The sequence below is a fragment of the Neophocaena asiaeorientalis genome, unplaced genomic scaffold (assembly GCF_003031525.2).
Source record: "Neophocaena asiaeorientalis asiaeorientalis breed wild unplaced genomic scaffold, Neophocaena_asiaeorientalis_V1.1 scaffold437, whole genome shotgun sequence".
NCBI lineage: Eukaryota > Metazoa > Chordata > Mammalia > Artiodactyla > Phocoenidae > Neophocaena > Neophocaena asiaeorientalis.
This window is the reverse complement of record NW_020173375.1, coordinates 1511211-1537944: the sequence shown is the minus strand read 5'-3', so window position 1 is coordinate 1537944 and position 26734 is coordinate 1511211. Positions and strand designations below refer to the sequence as shown.

The following is a 26734-nucleotide window of genomic DNA, read 5'->3' as shown; positions in this document are numbered from 1 at the left end:
TAAGAAATCCTTGTAGAAACCAGTAGAAATAATAGCCAAATAATTCCCAGAATTTTAGCTGTTTAAACAAATAAAAATATACACAGAAACAGGAATCAGCAAATTTTTTCTGGCCAGGTAGTAAATATTTTAGGCTTTGCAGGTCTCTGTCACAATTACTTAGCTCTGCCATGGTGGTGTGAAAGTAGCCATAATGTGTAAGCAAGTGAATGTGGCTGTGTTCCAATAAAATTGTAATAATAGACACTGAGATATTAACTTCAGATCATGTTCACATCACAAAATATTCTTCTTTTGATTTTGTTTTCAAATTTAAAAAGGTAAAACCATTCTTAGCTCATGGGCTGTACCAAAACAGGTGGTGAGACAGATCTGGCCCACCGATTGTAGTTTCCCAATCCCTGTAGTAGAGTGAAATTTCAGAACATAAAAGATAAAGAACTGAAAAGCTACCAGAGAGGGAAAAGAAAAGATTACCCACAAATTAAACACAAAAAGAAATAGATACACTAACTAATATGTATAAAATAGACAACTAACAAGAACCTGCTATGTTGCACAGGGAACTCCACTTCACTTCACTATACAGTAGAAACTAACACAACATTGTAAAACAACTATACCCCAATTAAAAAAAAAAGACAGAAAGAGAGCACTTCACTGAAATACTGAAAAGAAAAAACCTTTGAACCCTGAATTCTGTTCCTATTTAAATGTGAGGGCCAGATAAAGACATTTTTAAACATTCAAAGATGCAAAATGGTTGCCACCCACAGATGATCTCTGAAAGAAATATTAAAGGGTATTCTTCAGCAAGAAGGTAAATATATCCTAGAGGAATAGTGGGATACAAGAAACAACAAAATTAGTAAAACTTATCCTTAGAAAAGTATTGATTATAGATACTGTTAACAGAGAGCGTAAAAGAAGGTCGGGGTAATATGCTATGAATCTTCATTAGAGTGAAGAATATAGACACTGATAAATTTATATTTAACAATGACTAGAGTTAAAGTATGTCTGTTGGGCTTCCCTGGTGACGCAGTGGTTAAGAATACGCCTGCCAAGGCAGGGGACACAGGTTCGAGCCCTGGTCCAGGGAGATCCCACATGCCACAGAGCAACTAAGTCCATGCACCACAACTACTGAGCCTGTGCTCTAGAGCCCGCGAACCACAGCTACTGAAGCCCGCGTGCCTAGAGCCTGTGCTCCACAACAAGAGAAGCCACTGCAATGAGAAGCCTGTGCACCGCAACGAGTAGCCTCTGCTCTCTGCAACTGGAGAAAAGCCCGCGCATAGCAACAAAGACCCAATGCAGCCAAAAATAAATACATAAAGCAAATAAATTAAAATTTATTTATATATGTCTGTTAAAAAGTTTAAGGACGGGGCTTCCCTGGCGGCGCAGTGGTTAAGAATCTGCCTGCCAATGCAGGGGACATGGGTTCGAGCCCTGGTCCAGGAAGAACCCACATGCCATGGAGCAATTAAACCCATGCACCACAACTACTGAGCCTGCACTCTAGAGCCTGTGCTCCGCAATGAGAAGCCACTGCAACGAGAAGCCCACGCAATGCAACGAAGAGTAGCCCCCACTCACCGCAACTAGAGAAAGACCGCGCACAGCAACTAAGACCCAACGCAGCCAAAAATTAAAAAAAAGAAAGTTTAAGGAAAACCACTAAAAGAATAAATATTAAATAGAAAACTTTCTAATCATTTTTAGAAAAAGACAGTAGACTATTAACTGGAAAAATAGTTGTATAAAGAAAACTCAATCTACTAAAAGACAATGTGTTTATCAGTATTCTTTTGGTGAGAAGTGACTTTAACTCAAATTGGCATAAGGGGGGAAAAGCATTAGCAAAAAGGAAATTATTGAACTTTTATTGAATTCAATAATTATTGAATTATAGAACTGAGAAGTCTAGGGATAGTACTGACTTTAGAGACTTTGACTTTATCTCTTTCATCTCTTAGATAATGCTTTCCTTTCATTCTTTCACTCTTCAGCAAGTTTTTTATATGTGGTGGCAAGATGATACCTTCAAGTTCAAATAAAAGAGAAAATCCCTTTCCCACAAGGTCCAACAAGCTGCCCAGGACTTGTGTTGGCTCTGATTGGCTTGGTTTGGGTCTAGTCCCTGAACCAGCTCCTGAAGGAGTTAGGCCCAGAACTTAGCTTGGACAGGAGTCAAGTTCATCCAAACCATGTGTATTCCCAAGGAAACTTTGGGAATTTTGAAAATATGGCCCCAAAAAAGGAAATACTATACTGGTAAAGGAACACCAGATGTCCACTACAGTAAGAAAGGAGACAAGAAGACAAAGACAGACAAAATAAATGGACAAAGTAAGTCCAGATAAAGTATGAATCACAAAACTCAGAATGGATTAAAAATCCAACTGTACACCATTCTTTTAGATTCATACCTAACACAGGGGTAACAGTCAAATAAATAGTAAACAAGAGGAAATCAGGTATAGCAATGTTAATGAGACAAAGAGAATTGAAATCTTTAAAAGAAACTTACCAGTATTTCAGCAGCTGGCCATGAAAATAAGTTACGAACTTTATGCAATACATAAAACAAATCTGATATAAATACAAGGAAAAATTCACAATCCCATAGTCATATAAAAATCAAACAGGCTGAAAAATTCATAAAAAATATAGAATTAGTAAACTTTCATAGAGGTACTCAAAAGTATACTTGGTACCCAACAAATACACATGGAACCATCACAATAAAGTACCTATTTATTAAGGCATGAAGGAAACGGCAACATTTTTTAAAATTACTAGCATATAGGGCACATTTGTTACTTAAAATGTAACCTGAAATTAACAACAACAACAAAAATGCACATATCTGGAGAGTTAAAAATAAAATTTTGAAAAATTTAATATATCTTAAAATAATTGTTAAGCTAAAGAGAAGATCAAAATACCAACTACAGTTTCTTTTAGAATCAGGCAATGAAAGCATTATATTTATTAAAATCTGTGGGATATGGACAGGGGAAAACTTGTAACCTGTAGACAGAAATAAATGAATTAGGCGATGCATGAAAAAGGATGACAAAATAGACCCAAATAAAGTACATGAAAGGAAGAAGTTCAACAACTGTATTTCAAACAAAAATAAATCTATTAACTTATCCACACATACCCATATTCTGTGCCAAGCACTATTCTAAATATTTTAATTCATAAAACTTCTATTTTGTAGGTGCTGTTATCCCTAGTTTACAGATATTAAAACTGAACTACAGAAGATTAATCTGTCAAATCTACCAACATATATAAAAGAATACATCATAAGTAAGGGGGTTTTATCCCAAGATTGCAACAGTGGTTCAACTTTACAAAATCTGTCATTAACAGATGAAAGGAGTAAAAAAGGAAACAAAATATAAACTGATTCTTTGAAGGCATGTGATAAAATATATCTTCTGGTTTGGAAAAAAATCATAAAACTAAGCAAACTTAAGAGCACCTCCTTAATGGGTAAAGGGTATTAATCCCATGCCCCAGAAACAACCAGCTAAAAATATAATAGAAAAAAATCCTATTTGTGATATCAACAAAAAGTGACTCCAAAATATATGTGAAGAAAATATAAAATTTCACTAAAAGTTATAAAGATCATTCCCCATGTTAAAATTAATTTATTAATTTGATATAATCCCCCCAAATATGTTGTAGAACTTGATCAGCTAATTCTAAAACTCATACTGAACAATAAATACAAAAGACTTGCAGTGAGTTCTGAAAAGAAACAAAGGTATGGTGGGGCACAGGGGATGTGTACTATGAAGCCATAGTAATTAAACTCATTTTAGAATCCATGCCAAAACAGAAGATTTATGCAAAGCAATACAGTATATGATAAAGACAGTGTGTCAAGAAAAGTCTAGTCAGTAAAATGTTGGCTCTCTGGTGGAGTGAAGAAAGTACATATTAAGCTAATATCTGCATGCAAATAAAGAGTTTAAAAGCAAAAAAGTGATGGGAGAAATTTATAGGGAAATTATTTATAGATTTGAGTATATTTTAAAAGTGACAAATTCTATATCACAGTCAAAAGCAAACACATAGGGTTGAATACTCTTTCATAAATTGGATTCTTCAAAATCAATAGTTAAGAACATGAATATTAACCAATTCTACAACATCAAAAGATAGAAATTTCACCCAGGAAATAACAAAGAAAAATCTCACTTCACCAACAGTTAAAACGTAGTAGCCAGATGTAACAATTTTAAGTGTTATCTGTACCTAACAACAAAGCCCCAAAATACATGAAACAAAAATTGCCAGACAATTCAACAATTATAGCTGGAGATTTCAACACTCCTCTTACAGTAACTGATAGAACTAGAGACAGTCACTAAGGATACAGAAGACTTGAACAACACAGTCAACGTATTTGATCTAATCAATATATACACTCCACAAAACAGTAGCAAAATACGCATTTTTCTCAAATGCACATGGAACTTCTTCAGGAAAGACCATCTGTTAGGTGAATAAAACAAGATTCAGTAAATTCAAATCAAGTATGTTTTCTGACCATTATAGAATTGCAAATCAATAACAGAAGGAAATCTGGGAACCCCAAAATGTTTGGAAATTAAGTAACACACTTCTAAAGACGCATGGGTCAAAGAAGACACTGCAGGGAAATTTAATACTATCTTGAAACGAATGAAAATAAAAGAACATATGAAAATGTATGAGGTGCAATTAAAGCAGTGCTTAGAGGAATATTTATGGCCCAGAAAGGTCGAACATCAGTAATATAAGCTTCCATCTTAAGAAGCTAGAAAAAGGAAGAGCCAAATAGACCCAAAATAAGTAGAAAGAAGGAAATAACAAAGATCAGAGTAGAAATCCATGAAATAGAAAATAGGAAAATAATATGAAAGAACTGATGAAACCAAAAGTTGGTTCTTTGGAAAGATTTTAAAAGAGATAAAGCTTTAGAAAAAACGAGAGAGAGAGAGAGAAAGGAATAAATTAAAATCAGGATGAAAGAGGTTGCATCACTATGGACACTATAGAACTTAATTATAAAGGAATATTATGAACAACTTTATCCCAATAAATTTGACATCTTAGATGACATGGGACAAAATCCTCAAAAAACTCAAATTACCAAAACTGGCTCAAGTAGAAATGGAAAATCAGAATAGACTATATCAAGATACTAAAGTTATTAAGTTTTCCCCAAAAGAAAAGTCCAGGTCCAGATGGTTCCAATGGCAAGTTCTGTCAAATATTTAAGGGAAAAAATAATACCAATCTTTCATTAATACTGTCAGAAAATAATAGTAGGAGGGGAACGCTTCTAAATTTATTTTAGAAAGCCAGTATTACCTTTATACCAAACCCAGACAAAGATCACGAGAAATGAAAACTGCAAACCAGTATCCCTCATGAACATCAATATAAGACTTTTCACAAAATATTTATCAAATCCAGCAACATATAAAAAAGATTATACACTCTAAGTGGGGTTTACCTCAGGAATGGAAGTCTGTCTTAACATCTGAAAATCTATTAATGTAATACACCATATTCATATTAAAGGACAAAAACCACATAATTTCCACAGACACACAAAAAGCATTTGACAAAATCCAACATCCATTCACAGTAACTCTTACCCCAGTAAGGATAAAAAGGAACTTCCTTAACCTGATAAAAGGCATCTATAATTAACATCATACGTATAGTGAAAAACTGAATGCCTTTCCACTAAGATCAGGAACAAGGCAAGGATGTTTCTGTCCCTCCCCATTTCTACTCAGCACTGTAACTGAGGGTCCTATCCTGTGCAGTAAGACAAGAAAAAAAAACATTAAAAGTGTTCAGATAGATTGGAAGGAAAAAAGTAAATCTATTCCTAGATTATATATCCTTTAAGTAGAAAATACAAAGAAATCTGTGTAAACGCTACCAGAACTAATAAATGAGTTAGCAAAGTCTCAATACAAGCTCAGTATACAAAAATCAGTTGTATTTCCATGTACTAGCAATGAACAATCAAATAGTGAAATTCAAATAAAGAATTCTATTCACAACAGCATCAAAAAGAAAAAATACAATAAATATAACAAAAGAACTTGCACGCTGAAAACTGCAAAACAGTGCTGAGAGAAATTAAAGACCCAAATAAATAGAATTAGTATTGTTAAAATGTCAATTCTCCCCAAATTGATCTACAGATTTAACCCACTCCCTATCAAAATCCCTGCAGGCTTTTGTTATAGAAATTGGCAAACTGATCCTAAAATTTATATAGAAATGCAAAATACCTAGAATAGCCGAACACTTTTTTAAAAGAACAAAGTTGAAGGACTTAGGCTACCTGATTTCAAAACTTACTAGAAAGCAAACAACCATCATGGCATTGTAGAATTGCTAAGTATACACAATCAATGAAACACTCTAGAAATAGACCCTCATATATACAGCCAATTAATTTTCAACCAAAGAAGAAAGGGTGGTCTTTTCAGAAATGATGCTGAATTAATTGGATGTCCATATGCAAAAACAAGAACCTCAATCCACATCTCACACCATATACAAAGATAATTATCTCGAGTTCCCTGGTGGTCTAGTGGTTAGAATTTGGCACTTTCACTGCCATGGCCTGAGTTCAATCCTTGGTGGGGGAACTGAGATCCCGCAAGCCGCATGGAGTGCCAAAATAATTATTATAATTATTAATAAATAGTAATTATTATCTCAATAAATTTAAGAGCTGAAACCCTAAAGCTTCTAGAATAAAACATAGAAAAATCTTTGTGACCTTGGGTTAGGCAAGAGCAATAAAAATATTGATAAATTGGACTTACTTCAAAATTAAAAACTATTGCTCTTCAAAGACACCATTAAGAAAATGAAAAAGACACACTGGGGGAAAACATTTCTAAAACATCCTGATTAAGGATTCTTCCCAGAATATATAAAGAACTTACAGCTCAATAATAAAATGACAACCTAATTTTTTAAGTGAACAAAAAATTTGAATAAATATTTAACTAAATTAGAGGTACAAACAGCAGAGAGATATATGAAAAGATGCTTTACATCATTAGACATTAGGAAAATGTAAATTGAAACCACAATGAGATACACTACACAGCCACTAGAACATCTAAAATCACCAACTGGCAATGATGTGAAGAAGCTGGAACCCTCATATATTGGACTGATGTGGATGTAAAATTATGTAGCCTCTTTAGAAATGTTTGGCAATTTCTTAAAAAGTTAAACATACATTTATCATATGAATCAGTTCCACTCCTAGGAATCGACCCAAGAGAAATGTTTACCCAAGACTTGTACATGAATGTTTACAGCAGCATTATTCTTAGTAGCCCAAAACTGAAAATAATCCAAATATCCACTAAACTGGTGAATTGAGAAACAAAATATAGTATATCCATGTAATGGAGTGCTCTTCAGCAATAAAAAAAAAAAAAAGGAATGAACCATTGACAAACACAACATTGATGAATCTCAAGCCAAGTGAAAGAAGCTAGACAAAAAGAGTATATTCCAATCTTGTCTGATTCCATTTATGTAAAATTCTAGAAAATGCATCCTAGGGACTTCCCTGGCAGTCCAGTGGTTAAGACTCCGTGCTCCCAATGCAGGGGACACGGGTTCAATCCCTGGTTGGGGAACTAAGATCCCGCATGCCACACAGCACAGCCAAAATTTGAAAAAAAAAAGCAGGCTTGCCAAAGGGGAAAGGGGCAGGGAGGATGGATTGGGGGGTTTGGGATAAGCAGATACACACTACCATATATAGGGTAGATGACCAACAAGGATTTACTGTGTGGCATAGGGAACTCCATTCAGTATCTTCTGGTGACCTATAGTGGACAAGAATCTGAAAAAGAATATATATGTATAACTGAACCACTTTGCTGTACACCTGAAGTACACAGTATTGCAAATCAACTATATTTCAATAAAAAAGAAAATATCACAATTTTTAAAAATTTTCTAAAAAATTCTAGAATGACAGAAACCAAATCAGTGGTTAGCTGGGGAGGGCACAAGTGATTCTAAAGGGGCATGAGGAAACTTTCATTGGGGGGGGACAGGGGGGTGGATATTTACATGATCTTGAGGTGTTGGTTTTACAGGTGTATACAAAAGTCAAAACTTATTAATTATACACTTTAAATATGAGCAATTTATTCTATGTCAAATATACCTCAATAAATAAAAGGAAAGAACTACTAATACATGCAACAACACGGATGAATCTAAAAAATACCATTCTACATGAAAGAAGCCGGACACTAAAGACTACATATTATATGATTCCATTTATATGAAATTTCTAGAAAAGGCAAAATTATAGAGCCAGAAAACAGATCAGTGGTTGCCTAGTTCCAGGATTGAGAGTACAAAGTGAATGCAAACAAGCACAGGGAGAGGAAAGGCAGATGGAGAGATGAAAGTATTCTACAATTGAATTGTGGTGATGATTGCACAATTACTAAAACACATTAAACACTTAAGATCAGTGAATTCTATGATATGTAAATTAAACTTAAATAAAACATTTGTAAAAAGCAAGCACCCAAAAAAGTTTAGCTTATTAAATTGGCAGGAATTTTTTAAGAGATGGTATGAATTCAGTACATGCTTGCATTCCTGCTGTATACTAAGCACTACTGGATATTGGTGAACACAGACAGGATCCCTGCCTTAGCAGGGAAAAACAGGCAGGTACAATTAAAATCAAGTGTCTTAACTGCTCTCTCATAGAAGCAGCACATTGTAGTAACATACTGCTGGTAGAAGCAAATTGGCCCAACCTCCCTGGAAATTAATCTGACAATATGCTGTAAAAGCCTGAATTCATACCCTTTGACTCCCGATTCTAATTCTGGGTATCGATTGTAAATAATCAGAAATTTAGATAAAACTGTTCTATCCAAACAGTTGGCATTGGTCACAGGTAATTATAAAATTAAAAAATTCAAAGCAACACAAATGCACGATAATAGAATAGTTAAGTAAGTCATGGTATCTATGTGTCATATTTTGCAGACATTTAAATTATGTGTTGCACAAAAATGTAACATGGAGAAATCAGGGTTACAAACTTGTGATATAATCTCAATATTAAAAATGTGTATCTATATAAACATGCTAAATGATAAGGCTCCAAAATATTAACAGTGGTTAACTCTGGGCTGTGGGATTGCAAGTACTTTGGTTTTTTATACTGTTCTGTAATTTATAATGTTTGTATAATGAACATGTACTACTTTAATAAACAGGAAGAAGTTATTTTTCTCCTTTATCTGTTTACATAGCTGATATATATTCACTGCAGAACAGTTAGAAATGAAGATAAAAATCTTCACCTAAAATCTACCACCCAGAGATAGCCTGACTTATCATTTGGGAGTATATCCTTCTAGACATTTCTTTGCAAATAGATAAGTAATTTGTTTTACAGAAATGGAACTTTATACTACATATTGTTTTGTAACCTGATTTAGAGGAAGGAGAAAATAGAGATAGCAGGTCTAAACACTTAGAAGTTTATTAGTCTAAAAAGGAGAGAAAATAGATGGCAACTAAAGAGAATAGGTAACTGGCTCAAGCAAAAGTTTTTCTCGAGTTGTGTTAGTGCTCAAAGAAGGTGCCAGTGTGTGTGGAGGGCAGAGAGGGGAAGCAAAGGGATACAGGCAGAAATACAGGTGAGGGGTCACGAGAGGAGATGCGGAGACCAGCTGTAGTGAAATTTGACCAGTGCATATGAGAGGCTTCTGCTGGACACCCATCTTCTCATGTTGTGGGAGATAAGATAAGGCCTACACAGAGCACATGTGGGTGATGAGATCTCAAGGGGAGAGGAGAAGCCTTACAACAGCCATGGCCTGTAGGGTGAGCACTAGAATGTCAACAAAGGAGAAGAAAGGCCTCTTTATTACAGTTGTTAGTTAACTGACTGACATGGTTCAAAAGCAAGGCCAGACCCAGAATTCCAAGGCTACATCACCTAGGGCTTCATCTCAAGAGGAATTACAAATAAATTAGGGTGAGTTTGCCAAACAGAAATTACCAGAATCAAATATTAGAAAGGGAGGATGCATGGTAGTGCCATGGAAAGAGCATAAGCTTAGGAGCCAGACAGATCTGGTTCTACCTCCCACTCACCAGCTGGGCAGGTTATCTGACTCCTGAGGCTAAGTTTCAGAAGATACCAGCAACCACCTTCCAAGGTGGTTGTGAGAATCAAAGATAATACATATAAACACCTGGCACATCGTAGATACCTGACAAATAATAGCTATTACTGCTCCCTGAAGGAGAAGAGATACAATATAACATCATGGTTAAAAGCACAGAATTTGGATTTAGACAAATTTAGTTAACTTCAAAGCCATGCTCTATCAATCACTAGAGCAAGCCTCAGCATCCCCTATACAATGAGGATACCACCTGCCACACCAAGCTGTTTCCGGATTAAATAAGACAATGTACATAATGTATTATGCCCTTAGGCATAGTGCCTATGTAATCAATAAACAATGGCTATTATTACTACCACTTCTGTGATCTTGGTCACATTATATAACCTCTCTGAATTATAATTTAGTCAGGTATTACATTAGCATTCCACTGTCTACCTTGTTCCCTTCATTCCCAGGGCACAGAACATGGCACACAGTTGGCAACAGTAAATATCTGTTGCATGAACAACAGGACTGTACTGAGAATTAAAGATAATGTATATAACGTATCTAACAGTGTCTGGCATATAAATCCTGGGAAAAATGGACCTATTTGTGTTTCCACTGGAACATAGGCTCCTTCAGGGCAGAGCACCTTGTTTTATTCATCTTGTAATACCAGCACCTGGCAAACTGTTAGGGATGTAGGAGATCCTTAGCAAATGTTTACTGAGTGGCACAGAAGGCAGCAGTAACCTGGCAGCCACCCTCACTACAAGAATAACGCAGGAGCCCAAACAACTTGACCCTCCAAAATCAACTTGAAATTCTCTATCTACTTTACCATCTAACATCATAGGTCACCTCTGGGCCAAGTGCCTGTACCTCCTGATTCAAGGCTCGTACTTAGGTAATGCCTTCAATAAGCAACCTAGTAATTAAAAGATAATAAGTAATCTGGTAATGACTCCATATTTTAGTGAGGTGAAAGAGGGTAAAGGGTCTCCATAAGTATGAGTTTGCAAACATTGTGAAGTATCCCATCTAGCATCAAAGTAATGAACGGTCTTAGGGGAAGCCAAGGTACCAGTTACATATACCTAGTCAACTAAATGACCATGACTATGTGTCACCTATATGAAGATAACAGGTTATGACACCAAACTTATAGTTAACATTCTTATGGTTTCTGCAATAAAGTTTAAAACTCCACAAAAACTGTGAAAAGCAGGCTAAAGGGTCCCCTATGTTGCTATCTTAAGAAAACGCAGCCTGTAATAATTAGAAACAAGATTCTCTGCCAATCTGACAAATACTTGATTACTTCAGATTTTTAGTTAAGAGTCTTTTACATTATCTCAAAAATACTTTCTTACCGGATATTCTGGTGTTTCACCAACAGCTTTACATTTGATCAACTTAGATTAAACACAATTTTCTTTTGCATTCTGAGAGTCATTATCTGATTAGTAGAGAAAGATAAGCTTACTGCAGAAAAATTGCAAAATATAAAGAGATTAAAATCATCCTCGGTTCAGTCATCCAGAGGTAACCATTATTTATACTTTGGTATATTTCTTTTTGATGCTTAATGTTACTAGTGTATTCAAAAACATGACTTTTAATGCTTCAGAGTATTCTCTCAAGCAGTAACACATCCATTTTCCCTATCATCGGACATTTAGATAATTTAGAAGAACTGTTTTCTACTGAATGTTTTTAAAGGTGGATTTCTCCTTTATACTAAATATAAACATGTACTGACTTACACCTTGTATGAGATCTACATTTACTTCATTCAGCACTGGAAAATAAGACACTGTAGGCAAAGAAGGCCCATCAGAAACCCACTGGAGCAGTCTTCCAGGAATGTATGCTATTGAGAGTCAAGTCTGGGGTAAGGGGCTGTATGGAGCCTGGCTGTCCTGAGTGAGGTGGGAGAATTTAGCAGAAGAGCAGGGATCGTGGCGGGTGGGGTACGTGTGTGTATACATTGGGGCATGAGTTATAATCTTACAAGTCCAATAGTTCTGAGTCATTATTTTATAATCTAAAATTTATTCTAAAATTTTTATACTATCTACATCCAAAATAAGTAAGAATTAATAATTGATGACTCATGACCCTAGAACTGCAAGAGATCCTCAACCATCAAAAATGTAGTATCAGGACTTCCCTGGTGGTCCAGTGGTAAAGAATCCGCTTTCCAATGCAGGGGACGCGGGTTTGATCCCTGGTGGGGGAACTAAGATCCCACATGCTGCGGGGCAACTAATCCCACGCGCCACAACTACTGAGCTCGCGTGCCTCAACAAGAGAGCCCACGCGCCCTGGAGCCCACATGCCACAACTAGAGAGAGGAAACCCAGGCGCCACAACGAAGAGCCCACACCTCAATGAAAGGTCCCGCACGAAGACCCCACGTGCCGCAACTAAGACCTGACGCAGCCAAAAATAAAGAAAAAAAAAATGAAGTAGGATCAACTTTCTGAGGCAGGAAAGGAGGTGGTACATATTAGGAAATTTTAACAAAAGTTGAAGCAAAAGATTTTCTATAATAGTTACTGAATGGGTCAATAAGGAAATTCTCTGAACCAAATATCTAACTTCTAAAGTATTGATATTTCAGGTAATCCATTTTATATAAATGACTTAGGTTATCTGTTCTTAAAAGTATAAAGGTAAAATTCGTCCACTCCTATTTCTAAAGTGTTATAGACTCCAATTCAGAGAACTATTTAACAGTTTATTTTATACATACAGCCAGCATATATCTTAGATTTCCTCAGATAAGCCCTGAATCAAATATTCTATCCCTTTGTCCCTGCAGTCAGAATCCCAGAAGTGGAATCAAACCACAACTCCCAGACAACACCCTGAAACTGCATACAAATTCTTTGTCAGACCACATATGTGCCAGTCATTATTTCTGCTCATTCTAGCTATTATACTTCCATCCCAGGAATCTGCAGAACTAGCCCTAATACTTTTGCCCAGAAATTGCTCATCTGAAAGGGGAAACTTACTTAGGGAAACAGGTTTCTAAAGGCTATCATATTGCTAGCAAAAATATGATATCTGGCAAATTGCAAAAGTATATGAACCATCATTTTCCCTTATGCTAACTATGAAGTTACTAGTAGTTGCTACTATGTTACTACTAAGTTAAAGAATTTGTTCTCAATTTGATATCTAGGGTTTCTTAGTGAACTGTTTGTGAACTCTATGAGTTCTGCTTTAAAGCTCTGGCCAATTAACAGAGAATACCTCATAAAATAATTTCATTTGAGCCCAGTGGAATCCCAGTGACCTACGAGTAAACCTGGAAGTGGTCATTTAGAAGGAATCAGTAAACATTCTCTCTCCCTCAGGAATTCCTGGAGAGCAGGATAAAGATTAAGGCTCTTGCAGTTCTGACTTTAGTGACTTCAAGGTGACTTCTGCACCCTCACCATTTTACTGACTCCAGCCTTCCCCAACAACTCAACACATAGTTTTACAAAAGCATTAGGACATCATTTTTCATTCAACAGTACATTTTAAGCACCTAGCACCAGGCACTAGACTATATAGCCCAAGAAAATTAGTGAGTTATAAAATGGACACTTTACAGTTGAGTAGGGATGACATTTATTTAATTATACAGTTATGAAAGAAATAAACAGGGTAAACCGATAATGGAGAGAGGCTTGCAACTTAGGATGCTGAGGGAAGAAGAATCTCCTAGGGAGGTGATGAGAACCTAAAATTTGAGAAGGAAAATTATGCAAAAAGCAGGGAGCAAAAATGTTCTAGGCAGAGGGAAAAATATAAGCAATGGCTCTGAGGCAGGAAACTGTGTTGAGGACATTTTAAAAGGCCAGTGTAGCTGGAGTATAGTGAGCAACAGAGGGAAATGTGGCTGGAAAGATCAGCAGGGGCCAGATCATGTAGGGCCTAGGGAAGAAACTGAAAAAAGTTAAACAAGGTAGTAGTGTAACCCCACTTGGCGTTTTTTGAAGATTACTCTGCTACATTGGTAGAGGGGCAATAGAGGCAGGAAGACAAATAAGGAGGCCATTGCAGACATCTAAATAAGAGATGGTGGAAGCTCAGGCACTGGGAATCAAGAACCTTTTCAATGACATCTCAGATTAAAAGATGAGCACAAGTTAACCAAAGGGGGAAGGGCACTGCAGGCCACTGAAAAACAGGTATTGTACCGTGGCATTAGGTCCCAAGACCTATTCTGACACTGTAAACAGTCTGGTATGACAAAAGCAAAGGGTATGTGATAGGAGCGAAGGCAAGAAGACCAAGTGTTAGAAAACTATTGCAATAATCCAAGCAAGAAAGTATAGCATCCTGAACTAAATCAGCGGCAATGGAGAGGAAGAAGCAGGACTGCATCCATGTGGTATTGAAAGTGGTAGGAGAGAGTGGCTGGATTTGAAGAGGGAAGGGGAAAGGCAGGAAGAGGAGCTTGGAATAACAAGGTTTATGGTTTTGAGTAGGTAGATTATGGTGCTGTTTGCTAAAATAGGGAGAACCAGGGGTATGGGAAGGACGAGTCCAGGTTTGTACACGCTGCCATACGGGAAGAGCCACATAATAGACAGCTGGATACGTGGCAGTCTCCAACTTAGAAAGAGGCTGAGGCTAGACATGTACATTTAGAAACCACAGGTGAACAAGTGGTAGATAAAGCCATAGAAAGACTGATTGCTCAGGGAAGTACAAAATGAGAAGAGCTTAGTCCAGAATGCTGGGATGCACTAACCCTAATGGGGCAAGAGTTAGAGCAGGGTTTCTCAACAACAGCACTGATATTTTAAGCTGGGTAATTCTGTTGTGAGGCACTTTCTGTTACATTGTAAGATGTTTAGCAACACACCTGGACTCTACCCACTAGATGCCAATAGTGGGACAATCAAATATGGCTCCAGACACTCCCAAAAGCCCCCCGGAGTGGGGGGAAGCACCGCCAGCTGAGAACTACTGAGTTAGGGTAAAAGGACTCACCAGGACACTGACAAGAGGTTCTGAATGAGCTCCCTCAAACTTAAGATTCCTCCAAAGTCTCTGTGTATATTACTGCTCTTGGTGCCTTGAAAGTACAAAAGAAATGCAGGTGACATTCTACTACATCCAACCCACAAAACATTGGAATATTTTTAGGTACTAGATTGGATCAAATCCATTGCTGGAAGTCCCATTTCTGTATGAGGCTACAGTGGGGGAAAAATACATACTCTTTTGTAAAAGATTTTTTATTCACAAATTACAAAAAAAATTGTGACCCTGCCCCACAGTATAGGATGAGGTGTCACCATCCTGCTTCAGTAAGCCCCAGCACTTCTCCATCAAGAGAATAATATGTGATATTTTCCAAGAGTTTATGATATATAGACCCTCTCACCTAATCTCTTTTCAACACTTATAAGGGGTAGGAACTGCTATTAGTCGAGGAGGCTGATGCAGGGGGGTTAAGTTACATGCCCAAAGTCCTATTAAGTGACCTGAGATTAGAACTCAACTTCCAAAGTCCATGCTCTAAGGCTAAACCACTTAGCCACTATTCCAGATGGCCTCCATTAGGCTACAAGCTTTGTGAGGAAGGGGCTGGTTGGTCTTTTTCACCATTGTATCCCTAGCATTTGGCTCATGCTTAGCAACAGGAGCTCAAATAGTTACTGTGACTGAGTCTCAGTTCAGACTTAACTCTTTAATTCATTCCCAGATCTGCACTGAGAGCTCACAGACAGCAAGTTAGGTTACCAAAAGGAAGAAAATGCCTTCCATTCTGACAGGAAATAAGCAGCCAGCGTCTGACACTACATTTCTAGAATTAACTTTTCTTTGAGAGTTTTTCCGCCCAGAAATGGAGCCTCTACCATCAACCCTGCTTCAGTTGCATTAAAGCAAACGTACTCTCCTTATTGCCTCCTTATTCAACATACACCATAACTGGCGTATAACTATTGAGGCCTCAAGGAGATGAGGGAGGAGTGGAAACAGAAATTAAGTATGGAATATTTTTGCAAAATGACAGTTAAGTAATTTCTGACAGGATCATAAATGGTACTCAGGGCAACGTTTTCCAAACATCAGATAAGCTTTTTAATAAAAATGTAATATTCTCTACTCTCTATGAATAGGTGCCACCTACTAGGTATTCCTGCCTCAGCATATTTTTCATCACCAGGCAGTCTTGGTACCTTTTTTAATAAAAGGACTATATATCCAGAAATTTCTGCACAGATGAAGCAGCCATCATTCTGAGATAAAATATTTTGTCATCCCTACCTGGAATAGCCAGGAGGGGTGGCCTGGAGGATATGGAACTCAGGAAATACAAGTAACCTCTAAAGAGGGAATATGCTGTGGCGTTCTGCAAAGAATGGAGGGAAACCCATGAGTGGACTTTAATATGCTCTATGTACACATAGATATACATCTTCAACGTACTTCTTGGAAGCCATGGAAGCTATAAAACTATTTGAGGGAAAGTTCCCCACTCCGCATGGAAGCCACTTCAATGAAAGCATTCATGTAAAATTCATACTTTCCAGACCTCATACCCTCCCTAACCTAGCTTCATCCATAATGCTCTCATTCCCATCAAAGCCTCTAGGGAAGGCTTGATTCAGCCAGTTTTCAACATAAGTAAGAGGGAAGGGAGAAGAATGTGTTTTCTGTTCCAGAGCACTGTCCCCTCCAGGGTGGCTCAGTTGTTCACAGCTACCATTTAGCAACTCGGGGTATTTCTGCTAGCTGGTCTTGTCTCTAGTTTGCTATACTAACTTCTACCCAAACATTAAAACTTTCTTTTAAAAAAATCAGTAACTCACTTTTGCTGTTCTTTCAGCTCCTTTGAAGATTATGAAACAGAGGAACCTGCCTCTCCCTCTGAAATTGGAAACAAAGGCAATAAAATAGTGACCTCAAGCCTTTCAGAGAAATGTGGAAAGCTTCAGTCAGTGGATGAAGAATAGCTGCCAATGTCTACATGAAAGGGAGATATGTATTTTAAATGTTTTTTTCTTGTGAAGAGATGCTGTAGTTTGCATATTGCTTTTTAAAGGCTTTGATTTCTGCAAGTGCGTTATCTGCAGCACTAGGAATTTTTTTAACGTTTTTGAGCAATAGCTCTGGATACACATACCCAGTTTGGGAGACTCCTCCAATTTGCCTCAAACCTCTTACAGAGCTTTTCCTCAGAAGCAAGTAAGATATACATCACCTTCCAACGTCTGTGAATCAGCACTCTTCACCCCTGAATGTACCAAGGATCTCTTGGGGACAGTGCCAAGCACAGTTCTCTGCACAAAAGCAGGAGTTGCCTCTGTTGTCCAGCATCCCTGAGGCCCATCAGGGCTCCTATGGAGCCCAGAAGAAACCTTCACTTGCAGAAAACTTGAGTCAAAAAATTCTGGAACTTGAAAAAGCAGTCAGGGCCTCCAGAACTGAATTAGCCCTGGTAATAAAAGCACTGCCAAAACATCTCAGAGACTTCTTTTAATTGTATGTGTACTGGAGTTCAAAGATCTTGAACTTAATCTAATTTCACAATGACCTGCCAAACTGCTAGTCACTTTACATCCTCAGGTATTGTAACCACTGGGCCTTCCAACCTTGCTGGCAAGCTCTAAATAATCCCTCCCCATCCTGACTGTGGATCTTATATAAAATCTGAAGAAAAACTTGTTAACTGAAGACACGTACAGAATATGACTCACACTTGGGGGGGGGGAAGTTTCCTTAATTTTAACTCATCTAATATTTGTAGAGAATTATTGAGTGATTAATCTAAAAATTAGTTGATGTCCCCTCTATACTTCATATCAGAAGACCTACTTGAAGACTTAAATAATTATATATGAAAATTCTTACTAGACATATTCATCACTAAATAGACTAGGCCAACAGTAAAGGCCTCAATCTAAACATTATTCCTTAACTTCATGTTGAAAAGAAACTATATCAATTATTGCATCCACTTCAGTATTTATCACAAAAATGGAAGAAAACAGTGATGCCACCCATAAAGGAAAGCAACTTCATGTTTACTATAGTGGTAGATGTGGTCAACACAGAATACATTTTTCAGCAAGCCACAATGCAGCCAAGCCCCGCAATACTGTTGAAGATAAAATTGAAAATAAACTATTAAAAAGGATGGAAATTTCTGACACTATAAAAGAAACCCCCAAGAAACTTTTTAATATCCACTTCTGTCAAAGTCATCAAGTTTTCTCCTGGATTTTTTGTTTTAACCTCAAGTCCTCAATGTCAGAATAGCTTCCTTTGCACCCCACATTGGTTCCCTTGCTGGTGTGACGGCCAGACTTTGAAACAATCAAACCTTGGGCTGTGGTAGGCAAAAAGTGGAGAAAAGGAGAATTTAGGAAATGTACCATCAACTAGTATAGTTATTAATAGAGTTAGCAATCCTTCCTGTCAGTATTCTCCCAGTTTCCTGTTATTTTACCTTCATGATCAGAACTGACCTTCCATTTAACTATTACAGAAAGTATTAAAAGTTAGTTTCTAACAGTTCACAAAGAATAAATAAAAGCTTAAAAGTGACTAAATTTTTTGGAAACACTACAAAAAATAATCTAAACACACTGGTAAATTATTAGGATTAAAAGTGTTTATGTGGTACATGAAATTTACCGTCTATCCCATCCAACCTTTACCAGGGAACAAAAGCAACTTTACATTTTCAGATAAAAATGCTATAAAGGTAAATTTTGTTAGAAGCCAGATATGGTTTAAAGGTCTTATTAGCCATAATGATCTAAACTATTTCTAAGACTCAGCAAAAATTCAGTTTTCCAATATACATTTGATTTTGGTTTTTTTACTACATGGCTGTACTTGACCTTGTTTCTACTTACTGAAGTCCTCTTTCACTTTGGTCAATAATTGGTTTCAAAAGTCTACAGTTATTATAAAAGTACAGCTAACAATATCATTCCACTTAAGATAGTGCTTTTAATTTAGGTTACCCAAAGTATCACATTTTCAGACGTAAGAATGTGTTTCACTGTACTCCCTTCTTAGTATTGAATGTAAGAAATGTGAATTCTGAGGAACTAAGATAGTATATATTTGACTTTCTGGTAAAGATCATGCAGAATATAATCATTACTGCCCAACTGGAAATTTCAAGTTATTACAATATCCAAGACTCTTGATAAAAGTTAAATTGAGGGTATGATCTTATTGCTAGTCAATGAAAAATGAGTTTCATAGCATAACATTGCCAAGGTAATCAAACTAATGGAATTCTGTATATTTTCCCTGCATCTTATCTATGTCATTGTGTACTGTTCAAAGTGTTTATAAAACTCTAGATTGATCAAATGAGAGAAGTCATTTGCTCAACTTTTGGAAATGTTATGGCGTGTTTGGGTGGAGAAGCCTGCATGATTTAACTTTTGTTTTTGTTTTTCCCTTTTTGCAAAACTAAATAAAGTTGTCAAATATGAACTAAGATAATCACTACACACTTTTGGTTTTAATCACACTTGCAATTCATTTTTATGTTTGAAAGAGTAGCATTATAAACAAACTTGAGTTTCAAAGAGAATAACTCTTTGAACCCCTGGGAAAACTTTATAAAGAAAGATCTGGAAGGATAACACCTCATAATGAAAAGTGATTTCCTCTGGGAATAGGTATTTGGGTTTGGAAGTGAGAAGTTCACAGGGATCAAAGGAGACTTTAAGCCTTATATATAGTATATTCTTTTAAAAGAATGTGTAATTGTTATTTGGATACCTAAAACTTAATTTTTTAAAAATGAGGGAGAAAAATTAAAATACCATCCACACATTAGATTCCCATTCTATACTGTGAACTTAGTATTTTCTAAAGCATTTTATATTTGTTGCCTGTGATATGGGAAAAGAAATTTTACTTTTCATCTGTTGTTAAACTTTTACTTTTCTTCAGCGAGGTCACCAACGAGTTATTTTAAGAAAACTAAGAACACAGTGAAGGAATTCTTTATCCTAGAACTGTATTACACCTCTGCTTAGAGATGTAGACCTATGGAAACTAATCAAAAAGATTAGCTCTAAAACTGTCAGCTCTAAAACTTCTGTCACCTAAGGTGAAAGATCATTGGATCATTTATGGTAATTACAAGAACTCAAAAGAACAAGTGAAGATGAGTCATATTAAATGCTGTTATTGTTTTGGTGGTTTCAAATCCTGTTGAAGTAAATCCAGTTACTTCAGTAATAATTTCTCAATCATCCCTTGTTAGCCATTGGTCAGCATTCCTAAAATAACTCATGGTATAAAGAAAAACAACGCAAAAATCAAGGCACTGTAATTAATACTCTTCCCCAAATGCATATAATACAGGCCATTCAGAGCGTGCTATCCCAAACTCCTCAGTATTCTACAACATAGAATTACAAAACTAACATTTATTGATAGATTTAAGGTGTAATACAGGTTTCCAAAAGTGTGGCAGTGAGAATACCAGCATAAAAAAGAGAAACTTGTGCTAAAAAAAACCTGAATTCATCACTGGCAATATTACATAACAATCAAGGCCCTCACATACTAATGATTTTCACTTTATCTATATTGCCAACCTCCCATGCATCAAAAAACACAAAACTAAGATTATCAAACTTGGGAAGCAATAAAGTACTCAAGGAATTTTAAAATCATAATATTAGGAAAATTTGGGAGATTTGCAAAATTTATCCTAATCATCCATGTGTACAATCTCATTTCTAGTCATTTTTGCAGTGATCATTAGTGAATAAAGAACAGATTTACAAGTTTATATAGCAGGGCATCTGCGTCCAACACAAAATTGTTACAAACTTTAGGCAAATACATGTTTCATAAGACAGTGCTAACACTTAGAGGAATTAAATAAAATTCCGAAACTTGGAAAGCAAATAAAGACAAGACAACTAAGAAGCATTTTCCACCATTTACTCTTGTTATCAAAAATAGTTCAACTCTTCTCGCAAAACAAAAACAAAATAGTACATACTGGACACATACATCACATTTTTCTTCCTATGGCTTTAGCCCACCCCCACCCACCAAGAGACAAAAAAAAAAACAAAAAAAAAAACCCAACAACAACAACAAAAACAACTCTACCTGACCACATTCACAGAAAATGACACCAGGATACACTACAAAACAGAAGGTGTCATCTGCTCTGTGTCCAAAGGTTTCTTCTCCATGTCTTGTACTAGGTGAGTAACCATCATTGAAAATGCTGTGTGCCAAATCAAAACATAACTTCAACATATGTCAGATCTCAAGAGAGATGGTGAACGTAGTAGAAACTGAAAATTTTCCAGCAGTATTTTTCTTTAAATAAGCACTGTCAAAGCAGCAACTCTTCTTTTAAATCATAAGGTCATTTCTTTACAACCTAGTCAGTCCTTGTTTTATTTGGGCTGTGCTCTTTCAAGCAACTGACTAGATTTCCCTTCAACAGAATGTTGTGACTCACTTATCTCCCCCATAAAAATTACAGGGAAGAAGTGCATTTAAACTGAAACATAGTTTGTGCTTTACATGCAAAAGAGTATTCTAAAGAATATCCTCCTAGCTTCAAACCCACCTAAATGCACAGGCTTCATAAAAAGGCATTTTTATTAGGCCTCTATAAAGAAGTCTCCACAATGAATAGCACCCTAAAAAAAAAAAAGGAAAGAAAGAAAAAAGCATATTCAAAATGAAGTCTGTGGCAAACAGAGGAAACGAAAATCACTTTGAAGTGGCCAATGGCAATAGGTATAATGCATAAATCTGAGTAACTTTTGGAGCATTATTCTAAAATTATTTTAAATAAATCCCAATTTCTAAATAAAACATTTAAATAATTTTTTTAAAAATTCTGTCACATACCATAGTCTAAATTCAATTACCTTCAGAATAGAACTGTTCTTCTCCACTTCATTTATCCTATTAGAACATTGCTCAAAGTGAAGGATTTGTTTTTTTCCCTAGAAATGAGTCAGACTTAACTAAAAATGGGGATCAACTCAGAAGAGTTTTGTGGCATAAACAGCTAAAAACATCTGCAGTCTGACAGAATTTCAGTTTGTTCACTTTTAAAAGACAGATTTCTTCAACATTCTAATGAGGGGCAAATTTTCTTTCATAATACTGCTGATTTAAGAACTGCTACATACACCAGTAGCCAATTTTCATGATTAGAAATGGTATTATGTCAGCACAAAGGTTGAGCTGGACACATCAGCTTTTCAACAGGAGAAACATCAATGGCATCTGAAGGTAGCACTGAGTCTCCTGAACAAACTAATGGCTACTTTTTCACAAGATATGAGCACAATCTTTATGGACTGACTAGATACCACTTCCTTACATTTAATCATAAACTTTGATTATGCACAAAGCATGACCATAAACAGTGAGGTTAATGTTATTTTCCTTGCCAAAGTTCGTTTTGTATAAATCAGTTGCATCAGCATTTGTTCTCAAACTATGAGGTTCTGTAAGAACTAAGGACATATAGTTGTAGGGTTACTCCTCCATTATCTGCAAACTATTTCCCCGACACTAACACATATAACTTAGCAATGAAAACACTTGATACAAGTGATCTATATGCAGGAGCTCCGGCAAGTTAAACCAACAAAACCATAGCTGCCGTAAAACTGTAGCTATTTCCCTACCAGAGGTAGGTTTAAAGACCCACTGATTTAACAGTCGAATCTCATGTCTATAGCTTCATCCAAACTTTTATCATCATGTGTACTGGCAGCTAAAAACGTTGTTACTGGGGACCCTGTGACATTAATTACACTGGTGCTGGTACTAGCATTGCGCACAGCAATGCTAGTCACGTTAATGCCCAAAGTGAGCCTGGTCTGCTCCAAGGCCTTTTCTGGCACAGCAAATGCCTCCAGCTTCTTCTCCCCATTGGCCATATAGGAGTTTTGGCAGCCACGACATATACAATCTAAGCAGGCTTTGCGGTTAGAGTAGCAAGGGCAGCGTTGGCCGCGGCATGTAAGAACACTTGGATTTTGAGTAGCACGCCCACATTTACACCCTTTCTTTTCCTGGGGTTTTTTATACACAGTCTTGGTAGGACTTCCTGGCATAAAATGATGACTAGGAATCTTTTCCTTTACTGTTTTGTCTTTTTTAAGAATACCTGGCTTGGTTTTTGAGTGAGATTTCTTGGATCCATGTTCATGACTCTTTTTCATGCTTTTAGCAGATAAAAGTACAGTTTTGCTGATTTTGGGTGTTGTGCCTCCATTGGGAACAGTTGCTATAGGTTGAAGAGAAATTTTGCTCTCCCGTTTCACTGTCACAGGAGCAGATGCCCCCAATGTTGGGCCTCGGATAATGGTAGAAATTGGAAGTGGTTGAACTTTCTCACTGTCGCTTTCTGATCTGGATCGTTTTCTATTCAATTTTGCTACCTTCGGAGTTGCTGCTGTACATGATAACCCATGAAGTGCAGGACTGGTGGACATAAAAACATTATGGCTAAGAGACTGGGAAGAAAGCTGCAGAAAAGGTCCATTGGATACAGTGGCTTCCAAGTTGGGCTGCAAATTAGGGCAACAGACTTCTGTGTTTGAAACAGTTTCTAAGCTGCGGAGTACTTCCTCAACACTCAGTAACAAAGAGTCACCAGGTTTTATATCTTCACTGAAACTGCAAATATCAATGCCTGTGGAGCATAAGTCAGTGGCTACCGTGTCACAGACAGGTGGCAAACTGTCAGACAGATCCTCAGTTTTTATGTCAACAGTGTTACATACATCAATTGTATTTGAATGTTCAGGTGAAGGAATATTTATACCAAATCTATCTATTGAAAGCCCATTATAAGTAGGCAAACCATTGATAACAGAACTGCCAATAGCAATGCTGAGGGTGCTTTCAGATACTGGAGATAAACTAGCTTGAGGATCAGTTGTGGGTTCTGAGGTCGAAGGTAAAGGGGAATGTGTCAAACACAAAGTAAAGGATGAATCTGAGGGTTTTTCCGTCTCCTCACAAAACAATGATCCATCATTAAGCAAAGCCAAAATATCAGAAGAACAGTCGACTGCTTCTATTATATCCCGTGCCAATGTAGTCTGTGTTATATATTCACAGAGTTTTTTGTAGCAGTTCACTAGGATGCTTAACTGCTTGTTTTCCTCAAACTGCTCATAGTCTTTGCACCAGCTACATGAAGGCTTCATCATCATTTTCTTGCCTTTACAACTTTTGCAGACATAGTGTTGGCAGGTGGAGTTGGTGGGTGCAATAGGATCTTGTAGCAAATGTCCTAAGAGGGAAAAAGGAGGAAAGCAAAGATTTTAGTAAGATAAATTTATAATTTCAGTTGAGATTATAAGTAATCTATTAAAGTTAAGATGGAGTAAACTCACCAGACCAGATAACAAAACATGTATCTTACAGGAAACAGAAAAATACTCAATAGCTCACTTCACTTCCATGCCATATTCCCCATTCCTTTATCTCAAACAGAATCTTCCTCAGTCTGCGTTTCTCCCCCAAATCAGTATGTTCTGGTCCACTTTCTTATTCTCTTCTCCAAAGGCTAGAAAGAGGTGGTGATCAGTCACTAAAAGCACAAACTAGGCTTACAACCCTTGGGACCTCAACCTAACCCAACTGTTGGTAATGCCACAACATACTGAGCACAGTCATACTGTTTATTTTGTGTTAGACATGGGAAAAAGATAAGAGCAAGAGAGAGTCAGTCCCTGCCCCCATTAAACATCCTTTGAGGGCATTAATCATTCAGTACAATGGCATCTTCATAGAAAAAAGTACAATTTCAAACCATTTCATTGTATATACCAATCATAAACTAAGAGAAGACCAAAATATAGTTATGATGGAAAAGAACTATATTCATTTATTAAAAAAGGAAATATTACTAAATTCTTTTATAGAAAATCAAAATACAATGACAATGGAAATAAGTGTTTAAATGTAGTTAAAAAAAAAAAAAGAGTATAATACTGGGCTCAAATTCTTCTGACAGAATACACAATGACCGTGGTCATGAACCACAAGTATCCAAAGTATAGCAATATAGTATAAAAGTGAAAGTGATCCCCCAACTTGATATAACTCCTAAACTATAAATGATCTATACATATGAATTAAAAAGGGGAAAACAACTAGCTCCCCAAAGAAGCAACTGGTCATTGGTTCCCAATTCAGGACAAATAGTAATTAACTCAAAGCAGCACCTGTTTTCTTATATACATTACATAACTTAAGACTGGAACAGAAAGTACTTCTGGTTATAGCTAGTGAAATCAGCAAACCCTCTCCCTTAAAAGCAACTATAAACCTGAAAATTTTTGACAAAGAGTCATTTTCACAACCAAAGACATAAAACCATCGGAGAAGCATTTATGTTTGAAAAACTGATTTCAGGTAAGGACAGTGGAAATCTGTGGTGTTCTGCTCCGGGGCTACCCAGGTTCTACCCTACCACCCAGCTCTATCAGTGTTACCCTGTGAGAACTGGAAGCTGCTGTGATGGAAGGGGACTCATTCCACTTAGTACAGAAGACAATGCATAAACATGGAGGCATTATCACTGGAAGTGACTTGTCAGAAGCTGGCCAGTTGGGGAGGACAAACGGCTCAGCTTTTACTAGCCTGAGGTTACACAAGCTCAGGTTAGACAGAGAGGCCTCACACAAGATGGCAATTTTCCCCTAAGTTGATCTATAAATTCAATATAATCCCTTTGAGAATCCCACGTGGCTTTTTCTTTTTTAAGAAATTAACAGAATGATTCCAAAATTCATATGGAATCACAGAGGACCTGGGACAGCCAAAACAATGTTGAAAAAGAACAAAAAAGTTGGAGGACTTACACTACTAACTTTACAATCTTCCATAACCATAGTAATCAAGACAGTATGGTAATAGCAAAAGGATAGGTACATAAATCAATGGAACAGAATAGAGAGTCCAGAAAGAAATTTACATTTATGGTCAACTGATCTATTTGACAAGATTGTCCAAATAATTCAACAGGGGAAAAGAGAGTATTTTCAACACACTGTGTGAGACACTTTGATATCCCAATGCCAAAAAATAAACATATACAATATACACAAATATTAACTCAAAGTAGATCATACACATATAAATCTAAGAGCTAAATTTCAGAAGCAAAGCAAAATGCAGGAAAAAACCATGACTTTGGGCTGGGCAGTATTAGATGCATCATCAAATGCACAAAAGGGGAAGAAAATTGTAAAATGGATATTCACAAAATAAAAAACTTGTGCTTCAAAAGTCACCATTAAGGGCTTCCCTGGTGGCGCAGTGGTTGGGAGTCCGCCTGCCGATGCAGGGGACACGGGTTCGTGCCCCGGTCCGGGAAGATCCCACGTGCCGCGGAGCAGCTGGGCCCATGAGCCATGGCCACTGAGCCTGCGCGTCCGGAGCCTGTGCTCCGCAACGGGAGAGGCCACAACAGTGAAAGGCTCACGTACCGCAAAAAAAAAAACAAA

At 36.9% G+C, this 26734-nt stretch overlaps 2 protein-coding genes across 3 annotated transcripts in view; one reads left to right on the top strand and one right to left on the bottom strand.

The window, feature by feature from the left end:
- The window catches only part of PPP2R3A (protein phosphatase 2 regulatory subunit B''alpha), a 211292-nt gene extending 191577 nt beyond the window's left edge, over positions 1-19715 (top strand). For both annotated transcript variants that reach the window (XM_024746252.1, XM_024746251.1), the window contains one exon: positions 17071-19715. In XM_024746252.1, the coding sequence (XP_024602020.1) occupies positions 17071-17197 (127 nt within the window). In that variant the 3' untranslated portion in view covers positions 17198-19715. The remainder of the gene's footprint in view (positions 1-17070) is intronic.
- Positions 19716-21154: 1439 nt separating this feature from the next.
- MSL2 (MSL complex subunit 2) overlaps positions 21155-26734 on the bottom strand; it is a 33157-nt gene continuing 27577 nt past the window's right edge. The window contains exon 2 of the mRNA XM_024746243.1: positions 21155-24513. Within this exon, the coding sequence (XP_024602011.1) occupies positions 22922-24513 (1592 nt within the window). The 3' untranslated portion in view covers positions 21155-22921. The remainder of the gene's footprint in view (positions 24514-26734) is intronic.